The 25743-nt window shown below is 34.9% G+C and overlaps 1 protein-coding gene across 1 annotated transcript in view; it reads right to left on the reverse strand.

The window, feature by feature from the left end:
- Positions 1 to 9534: 9534 nt before the first annotated feature.
- The window catches only part of LOC148953326 (uncharacterized), a 126977-nt gene continuing 110768 nt past the window's right edge, over positions 9535 to 25743 (reverse strand). The window contains exon 3 of the mRNA XM_089087623.1: positions 9535 to 9601. Coding sequence (XP_088943749.1) covers positions 9571 to 9601 — 31 coding nt within the window. The 3' untranslated portion in view covers positions 9535 to 9570. The remainder of the gene's footprint in view (positions 9602 to 25743) is intronic.

The following is a 25743-nucleotide window of genomic DNA, read 5'->3' on the forward strand; positions in this document are numbered from 1 at the left end:
AACATGTCGAAACTGAGGAACATTGACAAAACTTCGGAAATTTGCATATTGCAATTCACAGAACGCACGAGGAATCAATTTAAAATGCAAAAACTAACTTTAGAACAGTTTCTAATTAGCAAATTAATCCATGTAATTTCAGAGTCCTGAAATGTAGCTAAATTTCTGAATTGTGTCGAGGCTTCCTTTATATTTAGGTTTACAACGACCTAAAAATATTTAACATTCGCAAAACAGTCTCAAAAATTCAAATATGCTTCTTCTAAAGAAAAAACACACCTAGGTTTTATGTCGAGTACTAAGTCTACAAAATACACATAGCAAAAAAAAAGGAAATGAAAAGAGAAATCAGATTCAATAAAACATTTCTCAACATTATCGCCATCTATCTTTCTAAAATATTGCAGCTCCGATATAGACTTCGAAAGATAGAGGTTCCTAAAGTAGCAGCAGGTTCAAAATATAGAGGAAAAAACACGAGTATTGGTTCAAAACATTCGAAAATAGGATGAAACACTTGATCTTATACAATATTGGCTGAAAAGGTTTCAAGAGTGATCTTAATGCTAAAGATTCAAACGTGGTATTGGCAAGAAAACGAGTCCAAATCGGTAAAATCTTGAATTAAAAAGTCGGTTTTCTCTATAATCTTAAAAGCAAGATGTTCACTTCGCGCTTTTACAATTGTTTTAAATTTTTCAACCTTACAGTTTGTGCAACGCATTTCCAGTTCTAAACCAGGCGTTTACATATTAATCCCATACCCCAAAAAATGTATTCCGGCCACTTCTCTAAACAAATTAATTAAAAATTCGTTTCCAGGGCCGGATTTAAAGCTTTGACACTTCTAGGCCCAAGCATTTTTGCCGCTCCGTTTTCTCGAGATTTTCGGGGATTCCCCGAAAATTCGGAGATAGTAGAAGCAATGAACATAACGCGACTGATGATCCAAAAGTAATATAAGAGAGAGAGGTGATATCAAACTCTCAGTTGCCATTCTCTGGAGACATCTGGCAGTTTACAAGCAGATACGGAATTCTTGTATTGTTTTAAATCACTTTTCTGTGAGTAGGCAGGTCGGCGGTGAAGTGCACCTGGTACTTTGACGATAAATTACATCAGTCCAGTTTTGTTAAGAAAAAAATAACTCAGTGATAATTTATTGCGCCCCCTGGCATTGCGTGACCCTAGGCCCGGGTCAAATGGGCCTATTGGTAAATCTGGGTCTTTTCTCCTCTAATTCTTTATTGTTCTTTCAGCCATTTCAGCTTTCGAAACAAGATAAAATAATCTGCCATCTATGATTTAAGTAAGATGGCACGTGACTTTCTATTTTTATTTAGATGACGCAGAGGTAAAGAATTTGAAAACCGAAACAGCAGACGTATAATATAGATTTTCCAATGACATGCTGATTTTCATATGAAACAGCAATAACCGAAAATCAAAAATGATTTTTGAAATAAAGAGCAACTTCAAAACAGATTTGTTTCCTAAGCTCCAAGGTTCTAACCTAAGTTTATATTTTCTGTCTTATTCCCGTGTGGAAGTTACATACAAAATATTGTTAATTTCATTAGTTGGTTAAGTTTTCACATTCTATTCCTAATGTTTTAAACTTGAAAATATTAAAACAGTATTTTTCTATCTTGCATTATTGTGGCTAATCTGGGAAAGGCCTCAAGTACATCTATGCAAGTGAGACACGTCTTGCCAACGGGTTGGATATTTGCTACGCCTGATCTAAAAACAAGAACTCCTGGGTTCTTCCTGGTCTAAATAGGTTATATTATTTCTATTATTAGATTATTTTAATTGACTATTTAAGCATCTATATTATATCAGTAATAGCAGATCTTAAAAACGAAAGACAATTCGACAAAAATTAATAAAAAAAAAAAAAATATTTCTAAAAAAAAATAAAAAAAAAAAACTTAAAATCTTGATACCGGCAAAAGGCAGTGTGTTACACAAAGAGGTTGAAAAGAGAAATACGTTTCGTCGATTTTTTTTTTTATGGCATCAAGTATAAGTTATTGAACAGGTAATATTTTCTCACAAAACTAAGATATTACCAAAAATTTAAATGTCAAATGATACTTTCTTCAAAAATTTCTTGAGTGACTTCTTTTTAGCGAAATTTTATGTACAATTTTTCAGTTTTTTCTTCAATGAAGTTTGACGAAAAACTATGTAGAAGCCTACACAAAATAGTTGAAATTTACAAAAAATGAGAGAAATTTCATTGGATTGATTGATAAAAGCATATTTAATTTCAGGAGATAACCTTTAATGTATTTTTTCCAGAAAATAACGCAAAACTTCTTTTATATTATCGCGCCTGATCTAGAACAATTTATATGAGCTTCTAAGAAGATAAACAATTAAGTCAATTAAAAAGCGTAGACATTGCTGGATTTGATTTCATTGCAGGCACATATACAGGAATATTCTGAGGGGGAGGGGGCAATGAATTTCTTTTTTTAATTTGAATACTCAAGTCCTTTATCACTAAAACTTAAAGAAACATAAAAGAATGTAATTATAGTAATACGATCATATTTTTTTAAAAGGCAGAGGACAGCAGAGGCAGATCCAGGATTTTTTAGGGGGGGGGGGGCGCAAAATCGGTTGATCCGATAAAAAAAATTAGGGGGGGGGGCAAAATAGGTTGATCCGATAAACTTGCGTTAGGAGCAAGTTTAATTAACGCAAACTTGAGTAATTCAGTAAAATTACATTACTTTCGACTACGATAGGGGGGGGGGAGGGGCGCACCCCTTTCCCCCTGGATCCGCCACTGGAGGAAGGGACAGTTAAGTATAAAAAACAGCTTTAAACCACAGATTATACTTGTTAAAATATCGTTTCTTCAGGATCAATACGGAGAGGGGCTAAGGTTTCCCTGCTTCGGACGCATATGACAACATATGACAATTGTACATATACAACTATGACAATTGTATATATACAATACATATACATATGTATTGTACATATACATATACATACATATATACATACATACATATATACATATATATATACATACATATACATTGTACATATACATATGACAATTGTATATATACAACTATGTAAATACGTAAATGTAAATAATCACAACTAAGTAAATATACTATTTTACATAGGACAAGTACATAGCTAAGGGGTTACAATATAAGGACCCGATGCCTGGTTTTTTTTTGTTTTTTTTTACCCACGGGGCACAAAGAGTGTATATATTTTTTAAGTTTTCAAGGGGTTTATGTGCCACTCTGTACAAAATGCCACCTGAGGCGCTGTGCTATTTGGGTTAAAAAACTGCGGAATCAAGTGTCCAGTGACGGCAATCCACGAAATGTAGAGGGAGGGACCAATTTTTTTCAAAATCAAGGGGGCAATTTTTTTCAAAAAGAAATACTAAAACAGGACTTTTCGATGAAAATACCAAAAAAGGCATTTTTCAAAATCTAGGGGGGAGGCTCTAAAAATATCAAACTGATTCATAATTGCACTAAATTCTACGAACTAGAGTGATATCACAAGGGATTAATTCTGGAATTTGCATTTATAATTTCCTAACCTCTTTGCTAGCAGCGTTTCCTCTACCCTTTTCCTTCTTTTTATTCGCTAGTCTTACGGTAGTTTTTGGACTTGACATAATGGTATACCAGGACCTCTTCTCTATTGCTAAATATTATTTCACAAAATCACAATTTCGATAGAGATTCGAAATAGACCAAAACATTAGACGCAGAACCAAACATTAAAATGAAATTCAACAAAAAATTAGTTTACTATATTCCTTTTTTTCAAAACCAGTTTTTCTGAATTGTTGTTAAATACAATTATACTTTTCGGCATAATCAACTTTTTTTTATTAAATTCATCGCCATTTTATTCAGTTTCTTCTTCAGAGTTTACCAGCAAGAATCTAGAAATTATAATTCAATGTTATATACAGGAGACAATCGCCATCTAGATGCGTGAGTAAGACACTAAAGGAAAGAACTCTTAGGTACTGCTTTCTAAAAGTTACAGAGAGCGCTGAATTATAGTGGCGTCAATTTACGAAAATTTTGGGAAAAGGCAAAATATATTTTTTAATATCTACGGGGAGGGGGGGGCAGTTTGTCTTTTTTTTTCAATGAAAATACAAAAACAGAAACATTTTCAATGATAACACCCCAAAAGAGGTATTTCCCAAAATGTAGGGGCGAACAGGAGGGGCGCTACCACCCAATTGACGCCACTAATCCATTCACAGGTTAAAGATTTTTGGTAATTCAGGGAAAAATTTTCTGGAATTTCTGGCATTATTATATTCTACAACATTGATCTCTAGTAGAAACGGGCAGTACTCTTAAGGAGGAAGCATGTAAGGCTATAGTTTCACGACCAAGTAAGACTCAGAACCCATACTGAAGATCGATAGTTGGGCGTAAATCAATAAGTCTTCGTTGCAGGATGCTCCTCTTTCGCGAGTTTGTCTTTTACACCTTGCTCCTCGTTTCAAAGATGCTCTGCATTACTTGTCTTCGCAACCGGACCAAGCGCTTCTCCGCCTCACCTTGCATCCAAAACTAAGACGTTACGTGGGTTATGTTTAACCGTAAGCTCCCCATTTTCACGGCGGCTGAGCTTGCAGAGTCACGCCACGGACCGCACCCATCTAAAAGATTGGTGAGAGCAGGATTCGAACTTACGTCCCGAAAAACATAGGATTGCAAGTCCAGTAAGTCATGCTGAGGATTAAAAGAAAGCACGCAATCTCTGCCTTCTTGATAGCGTTAGACCTTCCGAAATATACTCTAGCTGAATAACTTCCCTTGTTTTCTTGAAAAGGGACTAATAATAAAGGTAAGTATAAACTTTCTTTCTTTCGATTTTATTTCGAACCGGTTGTGTATGCTATAAAGTTTTTTTTTTAGACATCCGAAATATTGCAGAAATAGTTTTGATATCGAGGTTTAATTTACAATTTTTCTACGAGTAATTTTATAAATGGGGAAATTTTTCCAGGTTGATACCTTAAAGCTAATAGCTTGATGCCTAAAGTTGATAGCAAAACAAACTTATAAACACAATCATTAAATTTAAATTTACTAGAGAAAGTCGACTAATTAAGCTATACACAAAACTTCCTTTCTTTCTTTCGATTTGATTCGAAATGGCTATGTATGCAACAAAGGGTTGTTTAGGCATCCGAGATAAGATAAGAAGATAAGAAATAATTTTATATCAAGGCCTAATTTACAATTTTTTCTGTGAGTAAAGTGTTTTCACATGGGCCTGCTAAGAATTAATAACTGCCAGTGCCGTTGAAAGTGCATCGCTTCCCAGTCAAATTAAAGAACTCAAGACAAGCCAAGTTTTGATTTCAAGATTCTGCAGGGTGTCCACATACTAGTCATTTCTTTAAGTTAATCAAGTAACCTTGAATAAGCTCTCTTTTTTTTCTTTTTTTATCGAACAATTTATTCCTATTTCTTTTCGAACACTTATTTCAAATATAAGCTAGAAAGTGAGAAAGTTATCAACTTTCATTATAATTTTTTTTTACGGTTAATCCATCGAAGTTAAGTCTCCCTTCTTTACTTACATTTAATAATCCTTACTTAAAAAATTCTTACTTTACTTATATTTAAAAATTCTTTTTATATTTAAAAAGTCATAAAAGTAAAAAAAATAAGACCTTATCCAAGGTCCATACACTGATTAGAAAATAAAGAAATCATTCATATTGCAAGTTTTTCTTTAAAGTCATGAGTATAATAATTTGAAGTAAGCGCTAAAAACTCCTAGCCGGAAACACTTTCGTCTGACTAGCGGTCTGGATTTGCTTTTCAAGTTTAAAACATTCTTGTTTTGTCGTGAATATTGGCCTGGCAGCTTTCCGCCAGTCCCAAATCCCAAATGGAAAGCTCAACTGGGCTTTGCTACCCAGCTCGCATATAACGACGCCCTTTACTTTGTGATTTCGCTTTGTTTTAATTATTAATAAGTCAACTCATGCTAAGTACCCTTTTTCACGATCATTAAAAAACAGAATAGTCTTGTTTTTTTAAACAATTACGGCCTAATCAATAGTACCCAAAGCTGGAACAAGATTTTCATTGAAAATCATTCATACTGTGCGGTAGAACTATTTTACTTAAAGTTCCAGGAAATATATGAGGAAAGTTGCTCGCTAAGTACGAAAAATAAACAAAACAAAAGCTACCTCTTAGATCATGGATACAAAATCTATTAGATTGTATTAATATAAATACAAAAAAAACTAAAAATAGGGTATATAGAGAATAGAGAAAAACTATAGAGAATAATATTCGTTTTAAACATTCTAAAATATGATAACTAAATCGTAACAGTCAGGACGAGATTCCTTTCGGAGGAAATTTTAATTAGCTAAATCCTCTATCTAAGCAAGAAATGCAGTTAACGAACAGATGTAATGATTCAAACGACGAAAAATAACGCATAAATATATTTTATAGTGCTATATCTGGCCGCGAAAGCAGGTCGTCGCCGAATGGGGTGGGAGGATGTCGTAAGCAAAGATTTAAGAAAAATTGGAATTTCCTTGGAGGGTGCAAAGAGGGCTTTGAGTATATCAGAATGGAGGGGCGTGCGCAGCTGTGCTAGCCTCAGACAACTTGGTGAGACGGTGAGTTTTTAGTGACAGTAGTATATCCGGTACTAGGCAAATATATCGACCACACTCAAGAAGTTTGTTCTGTTTGGTCCGAGTACAACCGGTTTCTGTGTCTGCATTCGGAGATAATTAGCTTAGTCTCAGCGAGATAAACTACTATACAGGTATATTTTAATTAAATACATAGTTTATTAGTTTATGTAAGGCATTTAATATAATGCGTCCTGGACGGCCTGCTTTCCATAATTCTCTTGCTGCAGTTTCATATTTTTGTTTTTTAAGCTTTATGTTTTAATTATATTTTGGTATATTTCATTAAGATTAACCTAACTTCACTTCTTGAGTGTCGTCGATATAATTGACAAGTACCGTATATCCTGCCCCATTAGGGGAGATGGGGCGCAACTGTCAAAATTGCGAGCGTTAAATTCAGAAAGTGTTTATTCAGAATAAACTGTTTTCCTTCAGAAGAGTTCATAAAACAGTGTTGCCAATTGAACTAAATTGGTAGAAAAGCAACGTTATATAGTAGGCAATTATATTTCCCTAGTCAAATCACCGCGTAAAATTGTAAACACCTTGGATTTAAAATAACAGAGAATAGCAGAACGTCACGTATTAACATAAATTCTTTACCTTACCCAGCAAAGCAACTAAATTCTTCCTTCTTTTTTTGCTCCAATAACCACGCCCCTGATTTTACAAAAATACTATTACTACAACAAATAAAGACAGCTCACCGTACCCTACCATCAGGCCACCTGAAGCCTGATGGTATCGTGGCCACCATCAGGCCACGATAGCTGCGCAAGCTCCTCCTGCAACCCAATCTGTTAACAGATTCCTTATTCCCTCTTGAAATTCCTATTTCCTTGAAATAATTTCTTGTGGCCTCTTCATACCTCACTAAAGTACGCCCTTCTTTTCGTTTGACCCCGGATGAACTATATATATATATATATATATATATATATATATATATATATATATATATATATATATATATATATATATATATATATATATATATATATATATATATATATATATATATATATATATATATATTGGGTCGTATATTTGCACATTCGGGGGGGGGGGGGTAACTATAGCGGGGCTGCATGCAAAATGTAACCTAACCTAGCCAAAATATCAACAAAATATTTATTTCAATATAGCCAGTAGTTTTCCACTGAGCCGAAGCTAATTGTCTCCCTATACAAACAGCAATAAACCAGTTATTGTCTGATTTTATAAATCCAAATTCTCGAGTGTGTACTGGCTAACAGGTAAATACCATCCTGACCACACTTAAGTTCTTTGTCTGAGTAAAACCGGTTTCTCTGTCTGCATTCGGAGATAATAAGCTTAGTCTGAGTGAGATAAGCTACTATACATGTATATTTTAATTAAATATTTAATATATAGAGTTGGTTAGGTTATTAATATATTGCGTTCTGGGCGGCCTGCTTTACATAGTTCTCTGTTATAGTTTCCATAATTTTGTTTATTTCATTATGATTAACCTAACTTCACTTCATGACTGTGGTCGGGATAGCTAACAAGTACATGGCTTATTCATAATTGCATTAAGACCCTTTAACAAAAATTAATTTCCCATGGCAATATATCTATTTAACATTTACCAACAGAGCACAGACTATTTTTAAGAACCACCTAACTTCAAGGTGACAGGTAAAAACTTCTTTTTTTCCACTGACAACAACAATGAAACTGCGAAAAGATTACTGCAAAACATGATTCTCAAGAATGGATGATTTATAGCATATCAGATTTGAGAACAGCGCGAGACAGCAAATAGATTATCACGGTGCAAGATAAAATAGCAAGATCTAGGAATGATACAAGACACCATATGGAGGTGGAGTAATTTCATAGTTTGCAAGTTCAGCATGCATATTTCACATCATCACGCATGATTTCCTTTTAAATAGAACTTGTCATCAAACGTTTTATATTTAAACTATTGAGTTAATGACATCCAATAAGGTCTTAGGCACACCCTGTTGGTGAAACTTCTTGCTGTAGCAGAACTTAAAACAACTACCTAAAATCACTCGTCTATGAATAATAACAGATCAACGGTCCAAAGCATGGGCGTAGGGAGGGGGGGCGCAGCCCCCCGGCCCCCCCTAGACCTTCAAATTTACATTAGATATGGCTGAAAAAGCAGATGGTTTGGAAAAAGCAGTTTATAAAACTCCATCACACTATCGACTGCCCCCCCTAGACAATATGCTGCCTACGCCCATGGTCCAAGGCCATAGCGAAGATCAATGGTCCATAGTTAGGCTACAGCAAATTATTTGCATTTTTTGTAGTCTTGAGTTAAGCGGCTTTCACACTACATACAAAATCTTCTATTTTAAGTAGTTAAGTTACGTTACGTCAAGCACAACCTTTCAGAATTTAAAAAAAAATACGGTTGGTTAACGCAGAAATCCATAAAACCATCATAATCGTCGTCTATAATAATCATAATCATCAAAAAATTTATTCAAAAATTAAAAATGTGAAATGAAAAAGGGTATTTTAGCCTTTACCTTGTGCCAAAAGACTTTGTAGGAAAAGGAGATTTAGCCTTTATTTTGTCCGAAAAGGCTTTCTAGGAAAAACTTACAAATTTATTTCCAAAATTTATTAACTACGAATCTAGAATAAATAAAAAAGATAATTCTGTAACAATCTATAGATAAAAATTAACCTTTAAAAGATCAACCAGTAGACATTTGAAGGTAGGAAAGGAATTACAACTCTGTGTTACAGCTGGAAGTGTAGTCCATAGTCTTGAAGATACCACCACAGAGTTATAATCAGACAAAATACAAGAGGTTGTCCCCTCCTCAATACCTTGCGCTTTACGCTAAAGTTTGAATGTTTGTCCCAAATTTCTAAGAACGACTCCAGAAGCACAAGGACCGCCTAATTAGAATAAGAAACATTTTAATATAATTTAATAAATAAGCACCGAAAAATTTCAGCGTGAAGACAGGACTTCGAAAAGAAAGGTTTGGCTTAGAGACTGTTTGTCACAGATTTACTTTTTTCTTACGTGGTCCGCAGAATTTGGGGAAATGATCTAAAACCAATTTGGCGTTGCATCTATAGCCAATTTTGCCATAATTCCACTGAGATAAACTATAACAGATTCGGAGCATTTTCCCGGGGGTCGGGGGTCAGGTGTTTAAGAACTGCAAATCTCAGAGAAGGGGAGTCCTTAAACGAACCAAGAGGGCGAGATAATCTTTATGTTTCTTTGGGTAGGTATAAATACTATTGCTACGAGTAGACACATCAATAGAAATATTTGAATCCCCTATTAAAAAACTCACTTTGTCATATTCCGTAAGAATCCCAGGAATCACAAGGCAAGTTCAAAACTAAAATAAAAAAAGAAGTGCTCCAGCACTTACAGAGTGAAGCCTTACCTCTAATCCAATATAGAAACACGTGAAATAATAATCTTATTAATGTAGAGAGAAAAAGGCTTTTTAATAGACCGAAACGTGTTAGTTTTCCTTTAAATTTTTTTGATTTTAGCATTGTTATTAGTTAGTTGAATCCCATGCCAAGTTTTATAATTCAGAAAATTCTTTAAATTATTTTTCGCAGAGAGAAAGGTGGTTTTTCAGTCACGATATAAATTACAGATGATATTTATAGCTATTGTAGAAATAGCAGTCTGAATACTGACCCTTAGGGGGGGGGGGGTCTTACCCTAATTTAATCTAAGCAAAAAAACGACTGATGGAAATCTATTGAGGATTCTAAGAAAATCCAGTGATACATATATATATATATATATATATATATATATATATATATATATATATATATATATATATATATATATATATATATATATATATATATATATGTATGTATTTGTGCAAGACATTACCCAGAAGGGGGTTAAGGGGTTTAACCCCTCTGGTTAAGGGGTTTGACCCCCCCCCCCCGAAATGTTTGACTCGCAAAAACGTAACAAAAATGAATATGAACAATTTTGTATGCGTTTTTTTACTTTTTTCTGTGTAGCCCCCCCCCCCGAATTTTTTTTGAGTAAAACCCCCTCCGGAAAAAATCCTGGGTACGGCCTTGTATATGTGATACCATAAACAAAAACCCTAGCTACGACTATGCGTCATAGAAACTTTCTAAATGATTGAAGAAAAAAGTCAACATAACAAAATTAGGAGAAACAAAAAACCACTGAAAAAATGCAGAAAATTGGCTATGTTAAAAGAAATATTTAAGACGATTAGGTCACACTTTACCCACGAAAGAAAAACCTTTTTACCGATAAAAAGGTAAAACAAGGGTAAAGAATAGGGTATTGGACTTTACAGTCCCTACCGGTGGTGATGATCTCCGTCTCATAGCCAACCCTGTGCTTTCGCACGCCCTTCTTGTTTACCTTCCCTACATTTCCCCGGGTAGTCATTTAGAGCTGGGTTAACTATGGCTGAGCTTACAGAGTGACACCACTGACCCCCAATCCAAACCAAATAAACAGCTATACCAGGACTCGAACCTCTATTCTCACAGAAAAAGGATGATAGATTACTAAAAACTCGGTATTATGGTAATCCATTTGAGGCAAAACGAAAACTAGGACGCCCTGTATTAGGCAAGAAAGATATTAGAAGAATGATTTAGTTTCATGAGGGGAAGAGAGAGTGAAGTTGTGAATAGAATCTGTGAAGTTGTGAGGATACAAGGAGAGAATGTGTGGCTAATATGTGTGCATTAACTGCGCGGGAGGAGCGTGATGGAGGTGGCTTAGTGCTACAGCAAGTCACCAGATAACAATAATAGATGTCTCAGCTAGCTTATGGTGGTAATATGTGATCCGTAAAAAATAATAAAAAAGCAAAATACTAATTCCTAGGTAAAGCTTAAATCTAAATTAATCGGTTCGTATACATCAACTGAAGCAATTGGTGCATGTGGTTACTTTTCGACACAAGTATTCATTGTTATTTAGGCTCAATTTGGAAGATGTATTTGAGTTGTATACCCTGCTTTGTAATTACAAAAGCAACCAAGCGAAAAATAAGACCGCAAATAAAACAAATTGAAACTAAAGGTAACAACGATATCCTATATTTTTATCATTCAATTTCGAAAAACTTGAATGTCGTTTAAAATCATTCAGCGTGGTGATAAATCAATCCCAGAGTATTTTTTTACCTGAATTTTTAAGATAAATCAATAAATCGGAGAAATATTTTTCAGTTTCTATGAGAAATCACCTTTATACCTCTATTTCTACTACCAATTCACAAGTGGGGGAAGTATTTTGGGGGGGAGAGGGAGTATAACCCGATAAACTATCTCATGGATACAACCCAGCTTCTTCCTAATCTACTTTGGTGGTAGGCCTATTTTCATTTTATTTGGTCATCGGTGGCTAAGGCTTAACTTACCTCTTATACTTTTTTTTATAATTCCCTACCAATATTACCATTGAAGTTTTTTTTTTGTTTTTGTTTTTTTCGATTCAGTTCAATATTTCATTCCGATTGAAAAACTGTTTTAAATTACAGGGAAAAATAAATAAACAGGAAACAATAAAATATATAATTAACAAACAGAAAAATTAAATTCCAAAACTATCCATCCGCTGTCGGGAAACTCATGCAATTGCTGCTATGTACGCATTGAAAGGCATAAAGTAAGGACATATAATACTACAGCTAGCACATTATGTGATTTAATCAGTCACTCACGATAAGCGTACTTTGTCATAGGGCAGGGGTCAACTGCATCCAGACTCCAGTTTACCCCCCGCCCCCCCCCCCAGGTGAAATTTATTTCCTTCAAAAATCTTGTCAAAACTAAGATAAACCTGCATAATTCAGCAGCCCGAGAAACGGGTCAGTTTTCTTTAGTGTATTTTTGCCTTTATGGTACTATGTGGCTTATTTTTCATTTTCCTCTGCCATTTTAACGTGATTCGGGAAAATGGCTTCACTTTTTGCCCTCCCCCCCCAGGATTTTGACGAAATTATGCCACTGACGTCAAGGAGTATAAAGATGAAGACACGCGAATTGAAGATTACATTATTCCATTTTGAGAAAATTGTTTCATATGGACTTATAAACAATTTTCCCAATTACTGATTTAAAGTACCTTAAATGAACTGTTCAAACAGAGTGTCATTATTTTTTTTAATTCTATCATAAATTTTGCCCTAAAAAAATGTTTGTCCTAGATAGACCTGGAACGATTATATGATTAAGAAAATTTGTTTTAACTCCAGCAATATACCTTGGATAAGAAACAAAATAAATGCGTAATAGATGACAGTCGATGAGTGTCTAAGAGCAGATAAGAGAAGAAGAAGCAGAAATGCTATCAACGAAGCAGGAAAATGTGTATATAGATGACTACTTTCAACACAATACAGATTATTGCTAACTCTCATCGTAATTACTTGGCCAACACGTAGTACTACCCCATGTCTCAAAAGTACTGATGTATCAATCATTTATAAACTGATAACAGATTGAATACCTTCAGTCTATCTTGTTACTAAAGATTGGTAGCCATAATGGTGGATCCCCCCCTGTATTCGTATGCTGAGGAAGTTCATAACCAGCAGGTCTTACTTGGTCACCATTGGACTTCCGCCAGCTTTTTCTCTATCCACTTTAAGTAACAGAATCGCATATAAGATCAAGAATATCTTGAAATTTTTAAATTGATATCCAAAAGGGTCATCTCCATTTGATTTACCAAGGCTACGATTCTGAGAAAATTTGCCCGATTATTGAAAAAAAGGGAAACAACCCCTAAAAGTCAAAGAATCTTAATGTAAATACTGAAAAAGAAGTTTATAGCCAGCAGGTCTTAGTTGGTCACCATTGGACTTCCGCCAGCTTTTCCTCTACCCACTTTAAGTAATAGAATGGCATATAAGATCAAGAATTTCTTAAAATTTTTAAATTGATATCCAAAGGCTCATCTCCATTTGATTCACCAAGGCTAAAAGCCTGAGAAAATTTGCCCGATTATTGAAAAAGAGGGAAACATCCCCTAAAAGTCAAAAAATCTTAATGAAAATAATGAAAAGGAAGTTTATAGCCAGCAGGTCTTAGTTGGTCACCATTGGACTTCCGCCAGCTTTTCCTCTACCCACTTTAAGTAATAGAATGGCATATAAGATCAAGAATTTCTTAAAATTTTTAAATTGATATCCAAAGGCTCATCTCCATTTGATTTACCAAGTCTTGGAAATTGATACAGATTGTAGTTTTCTTTTCAACCGTTAAATGACAAAGTCATAAGGGAATATAATGTTGGACGCTGTTAAAGACATCGGGAGGGTTTCAGGAGACTGCTTGACTTTGCCAAAAGGGAGTTGAAACAGTAGAGACATAACCTTTCTAAGTTTCAGGTAGGATCTTCCACATCAAAACTTTGGGCAATGTCTTCATCTAGCACTGGCCAAATAGATAACCGTATAATCTATTGCATAACCAATATAACATCACAAACATCCCTTTCAACTGCAATTTTTCATCTATTTTCTAGAACCTCATCCTCAAACTTAAACGTCCACTTCTCGGCATTGTCAAAATAGTGTGGCAGTTCTGATACGATATGTAGATGAACTTGATGCTTGAACTTGATAGTAACCTCATAAGTATATGAACTTGAACTTGCTATGTAGATGAACTTGAACTTGATAGTAACCTCATCCTTAAGCTTAGACGTCCACTTCTCGGCATTCTCAAAATAGCATGGCAGTTCTGACACGATATGTAGATGAACTTGATGCTTAAACTTGATAGTAACCTCATATGTAGATGAACTTGAACTTGATATGTAGATGAACTAAAACTTGATGGTAACCTCATCCTCAAACTTAAACGTCCACTTCTCGGCATTGTCAAAATAGTGTGGCAGTTCTGACACGATATGCAGATGAACTTGATGCTTGAACTTAATAGTAACCTCATAGGTATATGAACTTGAACTTGATATGTAGATGAACTTGAACTTGATAGTAACCTCGATCTCAAACTTAGACGTCCACTTCTCGGCATTGTCAAAATAGTAATGCAGTTCTGACACGATATGTAGATGAGCTTGATGCTTGACATCAAGTTCTGCTTGACGGATCGTTCCCCGCGTCTGCAAGTTACGGTATATTTTACTGAAACTCCTATTCATGACTGCTGACCAAATCCATTAAAGCTCCATAACCTGTGAAACAGCATCAACTAAATTGAGCGCCAGCTTTTCAATGCTTGATTTAATAGAATGAACCAAAAAGACAACTGATTAGATAAGACAATTAAATACAATTCGTTTGACTGCCCTAGTGCGCAGAAAAAAAGTGCAATATATGACTTCATCAGCGTGTCAGTCAGGGGGGGGGGCCAAGGTTAAAATGAAGTTTTAGTAACAGTCTTACGCATGATATTCTTGAACTAACACTGGAATAGCAATAGTCTAGCACCATTCGATTCCACATTTGCGTCAGGAAAATTACGCCGCAGTCTCTTCTTAAGGATGACAGACAGGTATGGAAAAATTTCCGAAGCTGCCAGTAGCAGAAATCGACAGAATTCAAAAAGCTGCCAAATCTACCAATAAATTTCAAAACCTGCCAACAAACTTCACTAGGCCATGAAAACTGCCAAGTAGCATTGCTACTATGCTACCCCACTTTTTCCAGAGCAGATGACGGATATAACCCTTGGCTTATATATATATATATATATATATATATATATATATATATATATATATATATATATATATATATATATATATATATATATATATATATATATATATATATATATATATATATATAACTTTGCTGATTTTGTATTTTGTACTTTTTTTTCTTTAAATTGGTATCATTTCGGATTATGAACCAACTATTAGTGACAAAGAAGTACAAAAAATTTGCGAACTATCAGAATCTGACTTTTCAGTTTTGTCAATAGCCCAGCCCTATATCTCACTTGGTTAGAAGGGGGGCTGGGACACCATTGTCACTGTAGCAACCATTATTTGGCCCATTATGATCTGGAAACAGTGTTGAATGAGGATTCGAATGGCATTACTCTTTTGCAACTTTTAAAAAGTAATTAAAAAGTTTAGTTTTAAAAAGTAATAAAAAAGTTTAACAATAATTTTAAGAAAAATAGGCTGAAAGTTGATAGAGCCGAATAATAAAAGAGTTAGAAGTTAGAGTTAGAGTCAGACTGCTAAAGTCTATCATTCAAGGAGTAATGGAAAAAATCCGATAGAATGTTTTGCAAAGATATATATATCTTTATATCTTTATATTTATATATTTCTTGTGATTTTGTAGAACGTGGGGACATGTAAGGAGTTCTATATAAAAATGTGCATATCAGTTTGATTTGATACTGGTTTTCAAAGCAGTGACTAAACTGTGAGCCTACTACTCACCATTCAGTTACAGTTCAGTTCAGTAACATCATTCAGTAGCACCCTTCATAATACACTATTGGTTACAGCAGGTCCACCTCAGTTGGCTGGATCAAAAGCTTCAAGTGCCTCAGAATGAAGTTAAAAAATTAATACCTAATGGTTACGGTGTGAGATGGTCACCTCAGGGACGTACGATTTTTTTTTTTTTTTTTTTTTTTTTTTTTTTTTTTAATGAAAAAAGGCAGAAGTAAATGCGAAAAAAATTACGGCAAAAATGTTTATTGTATTGTTTTTATTTTTTTATGGTTTGTTTGAAGGCGTTGTACAACAGAGAAGGAGGGTACATTCATCCCACGCCTTTACGCAGGATTTTTATTAGAGGGGAAATGATGAAAAGATTTTTCAGCCGGCCTAATAATAAAATAACATATTTTATGTGACAATCCGTACAAGAAGTAACCAGAAATTAAATAAAATTTAGGATTTCGGGGGGGGGGTAAGGCCTACCCTTGCGTACGTCACTGATTCACTTTTTTCAATTAATAAAGTTAATAAATTAATCATACAAGATTTACAGAAGAATGTCTTTAGTCAAAAACCAAACTTAATTTGACTACTTTGTCCTAAATATCAATGATATGCTGAAGTCAAATTATACATATTGTGGGTAAGCTACATGGTAAGCATATTGTGAAAGCATATTAGTAGTAACCGTATAATGCATTAAAACCCTACACGCAAACCTACGCCTAAGGCATAGATATGTATGTAAGTTTTCAATGCATTGTACGGTTACCAGGATCATTTGCGTACAAACAGGTCTACAGTTCTTTACACTCTAGGAACGACGCAATTTCAAAGTTAAATGTCTTTTTTTTTTAGTTCAAAAACCGGTGTCTCTTCTTTTTTAGAAGCTAATTATTTTTTGTATATATTCAGGTTTCAAATTAGATACCTCAACAGTTTGGAATCGTTTATTTAACATAAAACAACTGTCATTTTTTGTAATTACATAGAAAAAATGGATAATTCAAAGCAATTTCTGGTGAGTAAAAATTTTCTCATTATTAAAAAGAAATTTTCATTAAGTTAAGGAATAAATTCTTTCAATACAATATAACTAAGGATAATTATATAATTAGAATTATATTTTTTTTTGGAGCTGAAACATATAAATAATTATCCTTTATGTTGTAGCTTAAGGCGGCTTTTTTTTTTTATGGGTTTTTTTTTAAAAAAATAAACGCCACTCTTCCATTTTTTTTTTTTTCTTTAATTTATAATTTAGAATTTTTTTTTATTTTTTTGAAAAAAAGTGCTATAACTATTGAAAAAAAAAAAAAGTTATTAAATAATTTAAATTAATAAAAAAAAAATAATAATTTTAAAAAACAAAAAATGCATTTTTTTTTCAATTAAGTGGAAAAATTAAATACCCCCCCTACTGAAAAGAGGGCCCCATATAGCGAAGGTGTACTAATGCAAGCTACAAGACCTTCAGTTATCAAATTCGCTACTAGAACTACACAAGACCAGCCAATGCCTGTGAATCTTTTAATGACAGGGACCTCTGACCCCCGTGCTAGCTCAATATCAACTGGAAGGAACTTGAAAAGGGGGTTGACTGACTTATATAATGACTCAGCTCAAACTGATGAATATTTTTAACTTACCCACCCTCAATTATTACTAATGATTTAATATAGATATTCCAAATCGTACTTTTTAATTATATACATATTTTTTTTTTCTACACACATTTTCAAAAAATAATAAAAAATTTTATAAGTGGCATAGATTTTTAAAAACTTAAAATTTTTTTTTAATATATTTAATTTTCTTTAATTAAACAAATTAGAGATATATATAAAGTAGTTATTATAATGAATTTATATAAAAAAAAAAAAAAACCTTACAACTTAAATTATAAATAATATTTTTTATAATGAAATATTAATTTTAGACAAAAAAAAACAAAATATTTGAAAAAAACTAAAGTGAAAAAAATTGCTCCTATACAGTTAACGCGCACTTCTAGACTGGTATTTTCGTGCCTAATGCATTTGAATACATCCGCTATTCTTATCAGATCTATCAATCCGATATGAATTCTAAGTAGGGTCGTATGCAAATTGGACTTTAAATAGCAAGATCTATATCTTCAATAAGCAATTTGCACAGGAAAAAGGTTTTTTTGATAATTTCCAAATATGTCTTCGCGGTAATGTTAAGAAGCATTATTTGGGTGAAGGCGTTTTTGATCATTTCATTGAAACACTTAGGTGTTTACGAAAAAGAATGTGAGGTTGTTCTATTTGAACAGTGTTGTGAAGTCCAAGACCCCCTCCCCCGCCCTCGAAAGGGTACCGATCCTCCTACATCGAAGGAAGCTCCCGGGTCCCAAGAGTCCTCCCCGGGAGAGGGGGAGGGGCGGGGGAGTTCTAAAAAAGGACCATCCAACATTTTAATTGCACTTTAATTGTTGATATGAATGGAGAAAAAGTTCTTCTCTCTCTTACAAGCATTTATTCAGCCCAGGTCAACTTCAAACAAATCCGTTGGCAAAATACACAGGAAAATACGGATTATTGAGAAGGTAGCATCATCAACCACCGACATATGGAGTTTATACTTTAAAAAAATACAAAGTTCAATATTCGAAACTAGCTTCTGCAGGAGCTTAGGATAGTAGTGGTGACAAATTAGATATAAGGAGCAATTGCCCCCCCTATTTTTGAAAAAATACAGTTTTATGGTATTTATATTTTGTAAAAAAATACAAAGTTCAATATTCGAACCTATATTCAGCAGGAGCTTAGGATAGTAGTGTGGGCAAATGCCCCCCAAATTTTTAAAAAAAACCTTTTTGTGTAATTTATAATTTTTAAATATAAAAATTTCAATATTTGAATCTTTCTTAAGCCGGAGCTTTGTTAATTTTGGGTGACAATTGTTATATAAGGGGCAATTGCCCCCAATTTAAAAAAAAAAAAAAATACCTTTTTTTGGCTTTATAACTTTAAAAAAAAATACAAATTTAAAAAATATAAGATATCTCAAGAAGGAGCTTTGGATAGTAGTGTTGACAATTGATATATAAGGAGCAATTGCCCCCCTATTTTTAAAAAAATACCTTTTTGTGGCATTTATACTTTTTAAAGATACAAAGTTCAATATTTGAAGCTATCTTCAGCAGGAGCTTAGGATAGTAGCGGGGCTCAAACAATCGAATTGGACTAATATTTTGCATTTTTGTTTAAAAAAAAAAAAATTTTGGAATAAAAACATTAATTTTTTCTAATAATAAGACTACATTTTCCTGACAAAAAAAAAAAAAAAAATATATTTTTTAACGTTTTCAGTTGACGTTATGAAAGACATAATACAATGTAACTTTCTTCTTCTTTTAATTGTTTAGGTGATGGTGATGGTAGTGTGACAATGACTATGAGAAATTGACAAAGTCTATTAACTATAAAAAAATTTACATAAAAAATAAAACTTTTTTTTCTACAGATTAAAAATATAGCACCACCACCAGCGACACCATTGAGTGATGAGGCAACTATATTTACAGGACCAATTCTGTCACCACCAGCAGAGTTCAAGGATGAACCTATACTGGTCCTAGAGAATATGGAGTGGGACAGTGGATTCCTTAACGATGTTTTTGTGGAAATGGCCAGCCTGGATGACTTAAGCTGTGATATTGACATGGTTGAGGACCCAGAGTGGGCGGATAGTTTCATACGTGAATATTTAGATGATGATGTTACAAGTAAATCTGAACCGGGTCCTCATAACGAAATTAGATCAGAGGACAATACAGGCTGGCTCGACCAATTGTCCCCAAACACCTTAGAATATGTGCTGGGGGACCTCATGTCACATCCCCCCAATATGATTGAACAGACTGGGAGTGGTGCTGTTGATAATTCTCTGTCACCCGCCACCACTCCACTTAATGCTATAGATAGAAGTAGTAGTAATACAGCACCAGTCTCCCCTCTTCCGGATTTTTTTCTCTCCAACTCTGCCTTGCATCACACACTGGTCTACAGCGCCAAATTCGGTGACCCTTTCAACTCACTAGTGTCGGGGGATATAATAACAGATCCCCTGGCCATTACACATTCATATACTGATACGAGTAGAGCCAGGCTTGAAGCGCCACTGGGGGTTGGGGGAGTGTGGGTTAGTTGAACATAATTACGAGCACTAAAAATATTTTTTTTTAAATAAAAGTGCGTGATCTATATTTTTATTATACCTACGTTAAGATATTTTGGTACTACACATAGATATATCACATTCCGTGGCGGTCTCTCAGCCGCGTACTACGAGTATTAAAAGTCATTCGGAGAATTATAACGAGGGGGGTAGTGGATCTGTGGTTTTATTTATATAAAGTTTAAATGTTAACATTTGTAGGTTTAAAAAGGATTTTATTGCAAGAGGGGGGCATGGGGGCGGGAGGGCAATTGAATGAAAATATCATTAAGATTTAGAGGGGTGGAAGGGGATACAACGAATCTGTTTCGATACGAGGCTGCAGTGTTTCAAGTATGCATTTTTAATTGCAGCATACAGACCACTTAAAAAAGATGCCACTAAGAAGAAGTTGGATAAAATGGCAGTTAATGGTAGGGAGGGTTCAAAGTTCCCCAAAGTAGATTTTAATTGTTTAAATGGTCAATTTCCCGTGACTCTAAAAGGAATAGATATTTTTGAGCGGGCTAATGCACATTTAAAGATTGGTGTCACGGTGTTACAGTATGAAACAGACTTTGAAGAGGGTCAGCGTTCCGATAAGAAGGGTGTATTATTTCCAGTGCGGGCTCATTAATTTTAATCTGTATATTTTGGGGTGGGTAGTAAATCCCACCACCCACAATCCTCGTTGTATTTGGGTATTGTAAATAAATGTCCATTGTGGTTTAGTTTGCGATTGTATTGTAAAATGGGGGGGGGGTGGGTGGTTGGCGCGTACGGTCCAACAGGCCTCTCAATATTTCTCTCTGAGTTAAATATATAGAATCACATGAAACACTGTAAACTACATGTATACAAGGCTGTGGAGACGGTCAGCGGAGATAGAGCGATCTTACGTTTCAAAAATTTTCAAAACACGCTCCTGCAGAGCACTAAGATCGCTTTGGACTGCGAGGCTAAGCTGACAGACGTGTGCGATCCGTCAAATTCAAATCATGTTAAAATACATGAAGCCATAGGGGTCTCTTACGCTCATGCGCAACGAGATTCCAATAATACCATGCAAGTGCTGGAGGGCGTGGAGATGTTGAGTGACGGTGAAGATTGCCTGCGCTCGGTATTGGTCAGTCTAGTCAAAACAGCGAAGTGTGCAATTTCGCGCCTTCGTTATACAAACTATCCTATGCTCCTATCACCAGATGACATAGTGGCCATTAAAAATCGTAAACTGTGTTGGGTTGGCAAGGGGGAATTTGATGATGGTGTTGGGACGGGGGGGAGGAGGAAGGTGATCGACCATCATCATTTGTGGCAGGACATTACATCGGGGAGGGAGTAACTTTAGAGGGGGAGCTCACCAATCATGCAATTTAAACGTTAGACAACAATATTTCGTACCTGTTTTTATACACAATTCCAATTACGACTTAAATTTTGTTTTACCGGTCTTTGCCCACTTTGCCAAGGAAGGAGTTGTAGAAAATGCATAAATAAATGGTTCTTTTTCAGCTAAGAGCAAACCCAACTCATCGGAAAAGATACTGCTAATCGAAAAAATGTTGGAAACAATTGAAACTGGCAACACGTGCCTGAATAAAATCTTTTTTTTAGACTCGTTCAGCTTCTTATTCACATCCTTAAGTAAATATATTCAGGTGCAGAAAAGTGACAGAAATTTTGATAGCTTCACCCTCCTCAAACAGCGCTTTCCCGATAATGAAATGTATGATTTATTAACGTGTAAGGGTATATATCCATATGATTATTACAACTCTGGCTCGAGGCTAGATGAGATGTCATTACCGCCCATTGAAGCTTTTTACAATTCTCTTACTGAGAGTGAGTGCACCACTAGCGACTACGAATTTGCTCAGAGGGTTTGGGTAAAGGGCAGATGTAAAAATGGGTGGGATTATTGTTAACTATACTTGGCTAGTGACGTACTCACTCTTCTGGATACTGTGAGCAAGAATATGGATAGAATCTATGGGGAATTTTGGTTGGATTTAGGTTATTATTTTTCCACTCCCCATTTGGTGTTGGACTTTATAATTAAAATCAGCAAATAATAAATAGGTCTTATGGCCTTTTTGTATCAGCAACTTTTTTTAGAGATATAAATGCGGGGGGGGTATGTTTTTCACGGGGATCGTATCATGAAAACTGATCCGAGTGGACAGCACACCGATGAAAAGTCGGACGCAGTTTTTTTGGATATGAATTCTCTTGACCCATCGGCAATGTCTCACTACTGTTTGCCGTGTGGCAATTATCAATGGCTTAACAATCCCTGTGCTTCGAATTTCCCCGACATTGCCAGTGTTGGGGAGAATGGGGCACAGGGATGGGTTTTTTAAATTGATGGTAAAATACCCATGGAAATCCATGACTCGGTAAAAGTCTTTGTTTTTCCCTGCTTAAATAGACCGATGGGTAGTGAATCTCTGAGCCCCTACAATTTATCTTTAGTAGAGGATGGGAGTATGCACTGGGTACCTTCAAAACAAAAACTAATTGCCGATGTCAACCCGAAACAGAATATCGTTGTTCATCACGTGCTATTTAAATGTATGGTATCCAATGGTTTTAAGGTCACAAAGATCTATAGAGACCTCCAATTTGATCAAAAGCCTTACATGAAAACGTTCATTGACACCTTTGTCAGTAAGCTTTCACAGGCGAAAACGAAAGTTGAAAAAAGGTCTTTAAACTCATTTTGAACTCAGCTTTCGTAAAAATTTTTAAAAGCGTACGACACAGAAGTCAATGTTACATTGTAACCATCCCCGAAGATTGTGCTCGAATCATTGCGGATCCGAACTTCACATCGTTCACAATCATAGACCCCAATATGGTTCTCCTACATCGCAAAAGAAGAAACATTGGATTAAATAAAAATATTGCGGGCGGACGTGCAATAACCGAAATATCCAAGAAACTCATGTTGTCATTTTATTATAATGTATGCAAAGTACAGTGGCCGATTGAGGGACAAGTTCAAGTGTACTACGGGGACACTGATTCACTCCTGTTAAAAGTCAAAACTAAAAATCTATTCAATGATAAGGAAAATGGTGATTACATTAGCTAACGAATGGACAACAGTAATTGGGACGAATCCCTCTACCCAGAACTAGTGAAACGCCGGACCCAATATCTATTGTTAATGCTAAAAAATGAAACAGGTAGCGATCTGATATACAGCGGTGTGTGTCCTGGTCCGAAGGTGCATTGTGTAGAGAAACCTAACATAAATGTTAAACACGTGGTCTAAAGTGTATCCAAATACTTTTTAGAAAAATCTTTCGACAGGATTTTGGATGGAAAATGTGTGAGACTTCGACTAGCACAAAGACTAACAGTCTTTGCGATTCTCTCTTAACAATTTAAAAACTAAAAAGTTAAGATTTGAGAAAAACGCCATGTCTGCCATATCGGACAAAGTCTATGTACTTGAGGTTGGTGTTAAGTTTTTGCCACACGTTAATTATTTATTTTAAGCCCGATTTTAATTTAAATATTAAAGAAAACAACTCGGTCTAGAAAAATTTACTTAAATTAACTAAAAAAAAAAAAAGTATAAATTGGGTGGGAGGTTTTTTTTTTGGGTAATTAGGTGTTTTTTTTTTAATTATTTTTTTCTTTATCACAAACAATTTACAATGTGTGTGTGTGTGTGTGTGTGTATGTTTGCAAGGCAGATCAATTTCCAGTATTTAATGACTGCCCCGGCCCGGGCCCCCCGCCGCGGGCCCCCCGGCGCCCGGCGCTGCCCGGCCCCGGCCGCCGCCGCGGCCGCCCCCCGGGGGAGGGGGGACCCCAAAATTTAAAATGTTGTAAGTAAAAGTGTGATATTTCAAGCGCACATTACTCCAATAAATGTTTTATTTTTTTTATAAATAAATAAACAGAAAAAAAAAAAGTGTATTTATTTAAGTGTTTTTTTTTTTTTTCTAGGGGTTATGTAAATGTTGTATTTTTTTTTTATAAATAAATTAAAAAAAGTTTATTTTTTTTTATTAATTTTTAATGTTCCTTTTTGAATTTATTTTTTTTTTTAAAGTATTTTCACCTTTTTTATGTATATAATAAAAGAAAATATTATTCTTTATTCTTCTTCTTCTTCTTCTCGTTATTATTCTTGAGCGGAGTAGTAGTAGTAATAGGGAAATTATTTAGTCATTAGACAGCCATAGTCTACAGTTAGTTTTCCAGGTGAACTGTTGAAGGGAACATGTATCAATTTAAAACACCATTCAGATCGTTTCTGTGTGGACCGTCAATGTCGGGCAAAACAACACTCTTAACTAAAATAATTAAAAATTGTTATAAAATGTTTGTGGAAAAGCCTAAAAAAATCTACTATTGCTATAGTATTTGGCAGGAGTCATATGATAAAATAAAAGCAATTGCTGCCACGACAGGGTTGTTGCAGATACAATTCATACAGTGACTTGATGTTTTCAGCATTATTGAACAAAACTCTTGGTTTATCATTGACGATCTGGCTGAATATATTGAACAATGGTCCCAGGAAATGCTACAACTGTTCACTGTTCGCTCTCATCATGAAAAGATTTCCGTTACTATGGTTCTACACAATCTCTTTCATCAGAGCAAGTGTATGCGAACACTTGCATTGAACTGTACCTACTATATCATCTACAGAGTTGTTCGTGATTCTAGCTTGCTAATAACTCTCAACAAAAAAATCTATCCGGGAGCCCCCAAATTTCTGCTCTCAGCATACAATCAGGCAACTAATAAACTCTACGGCTACATCCTATTGGATCTTAATCAAAATACACCCGAGGATCTATGTGTCGCCACAGATATTTTTGACAATGAAATTACAGTATATTTCCCCGTGAACACCAAAAAGACCTATTAGTTGCTATCATGACACTGAAGAAACTACATGAAAATAGACATTTTTTTTCAGTTCTAAGCAGTTCAAAACCTCCGCTCAGGACAGCAATACTCAAACACGGTCTTGACAATGATTTCATTACTCTAATATCCGAACTTTGTTTAAATTTGATCGAGGGTAATGTTCAAGTGCCAGAAGTAGTTAAGCAACAGGCAAAGCAACATCGTACCATTGTACGTACATTGGCCTCTAAAAAGAAAGAAAAGAATTTCAAAAGGAAACGACTTCTTCAGGCAGGCGGTAGCTTTTTCACACTTCTACTGCCAATAATTGCAGTACTTGTAAACAGTTTTCTCTAAAAGAAAGAGAGAGAGAATGGAAAAACCCTATAAATTGACTCCAATAGAACTCGCTCTCTCACCCGTCAAACACAGTGAGAACAATCTGAGTAAATTCCTTGACAATGAAAATATTGAGGATGATAAAAAACTGCTTTTACCTCAAGATGCACGTCGTCGAGAGGACCAACACAAGTCCAATCGGCCGAAGCCCACTGCTGCT

This window comes from Artemia sp. Qi Xiang Cuo, chromosome 4, assembly GCF_049724085.1.
Source record: "Artemia sp. Qi Xiang Cuo chromosome 4, ASM4972408v1, whole genome shotgun sequence".
Classification (NCBI taxonomy): domain Eukaryota; kingdom Metazoa; phylum Arthropoda; class Branchiopoda; order Anostraca; family Artemiidae; genus Artemia; species Artemia sp. Qi Xiang Cuo.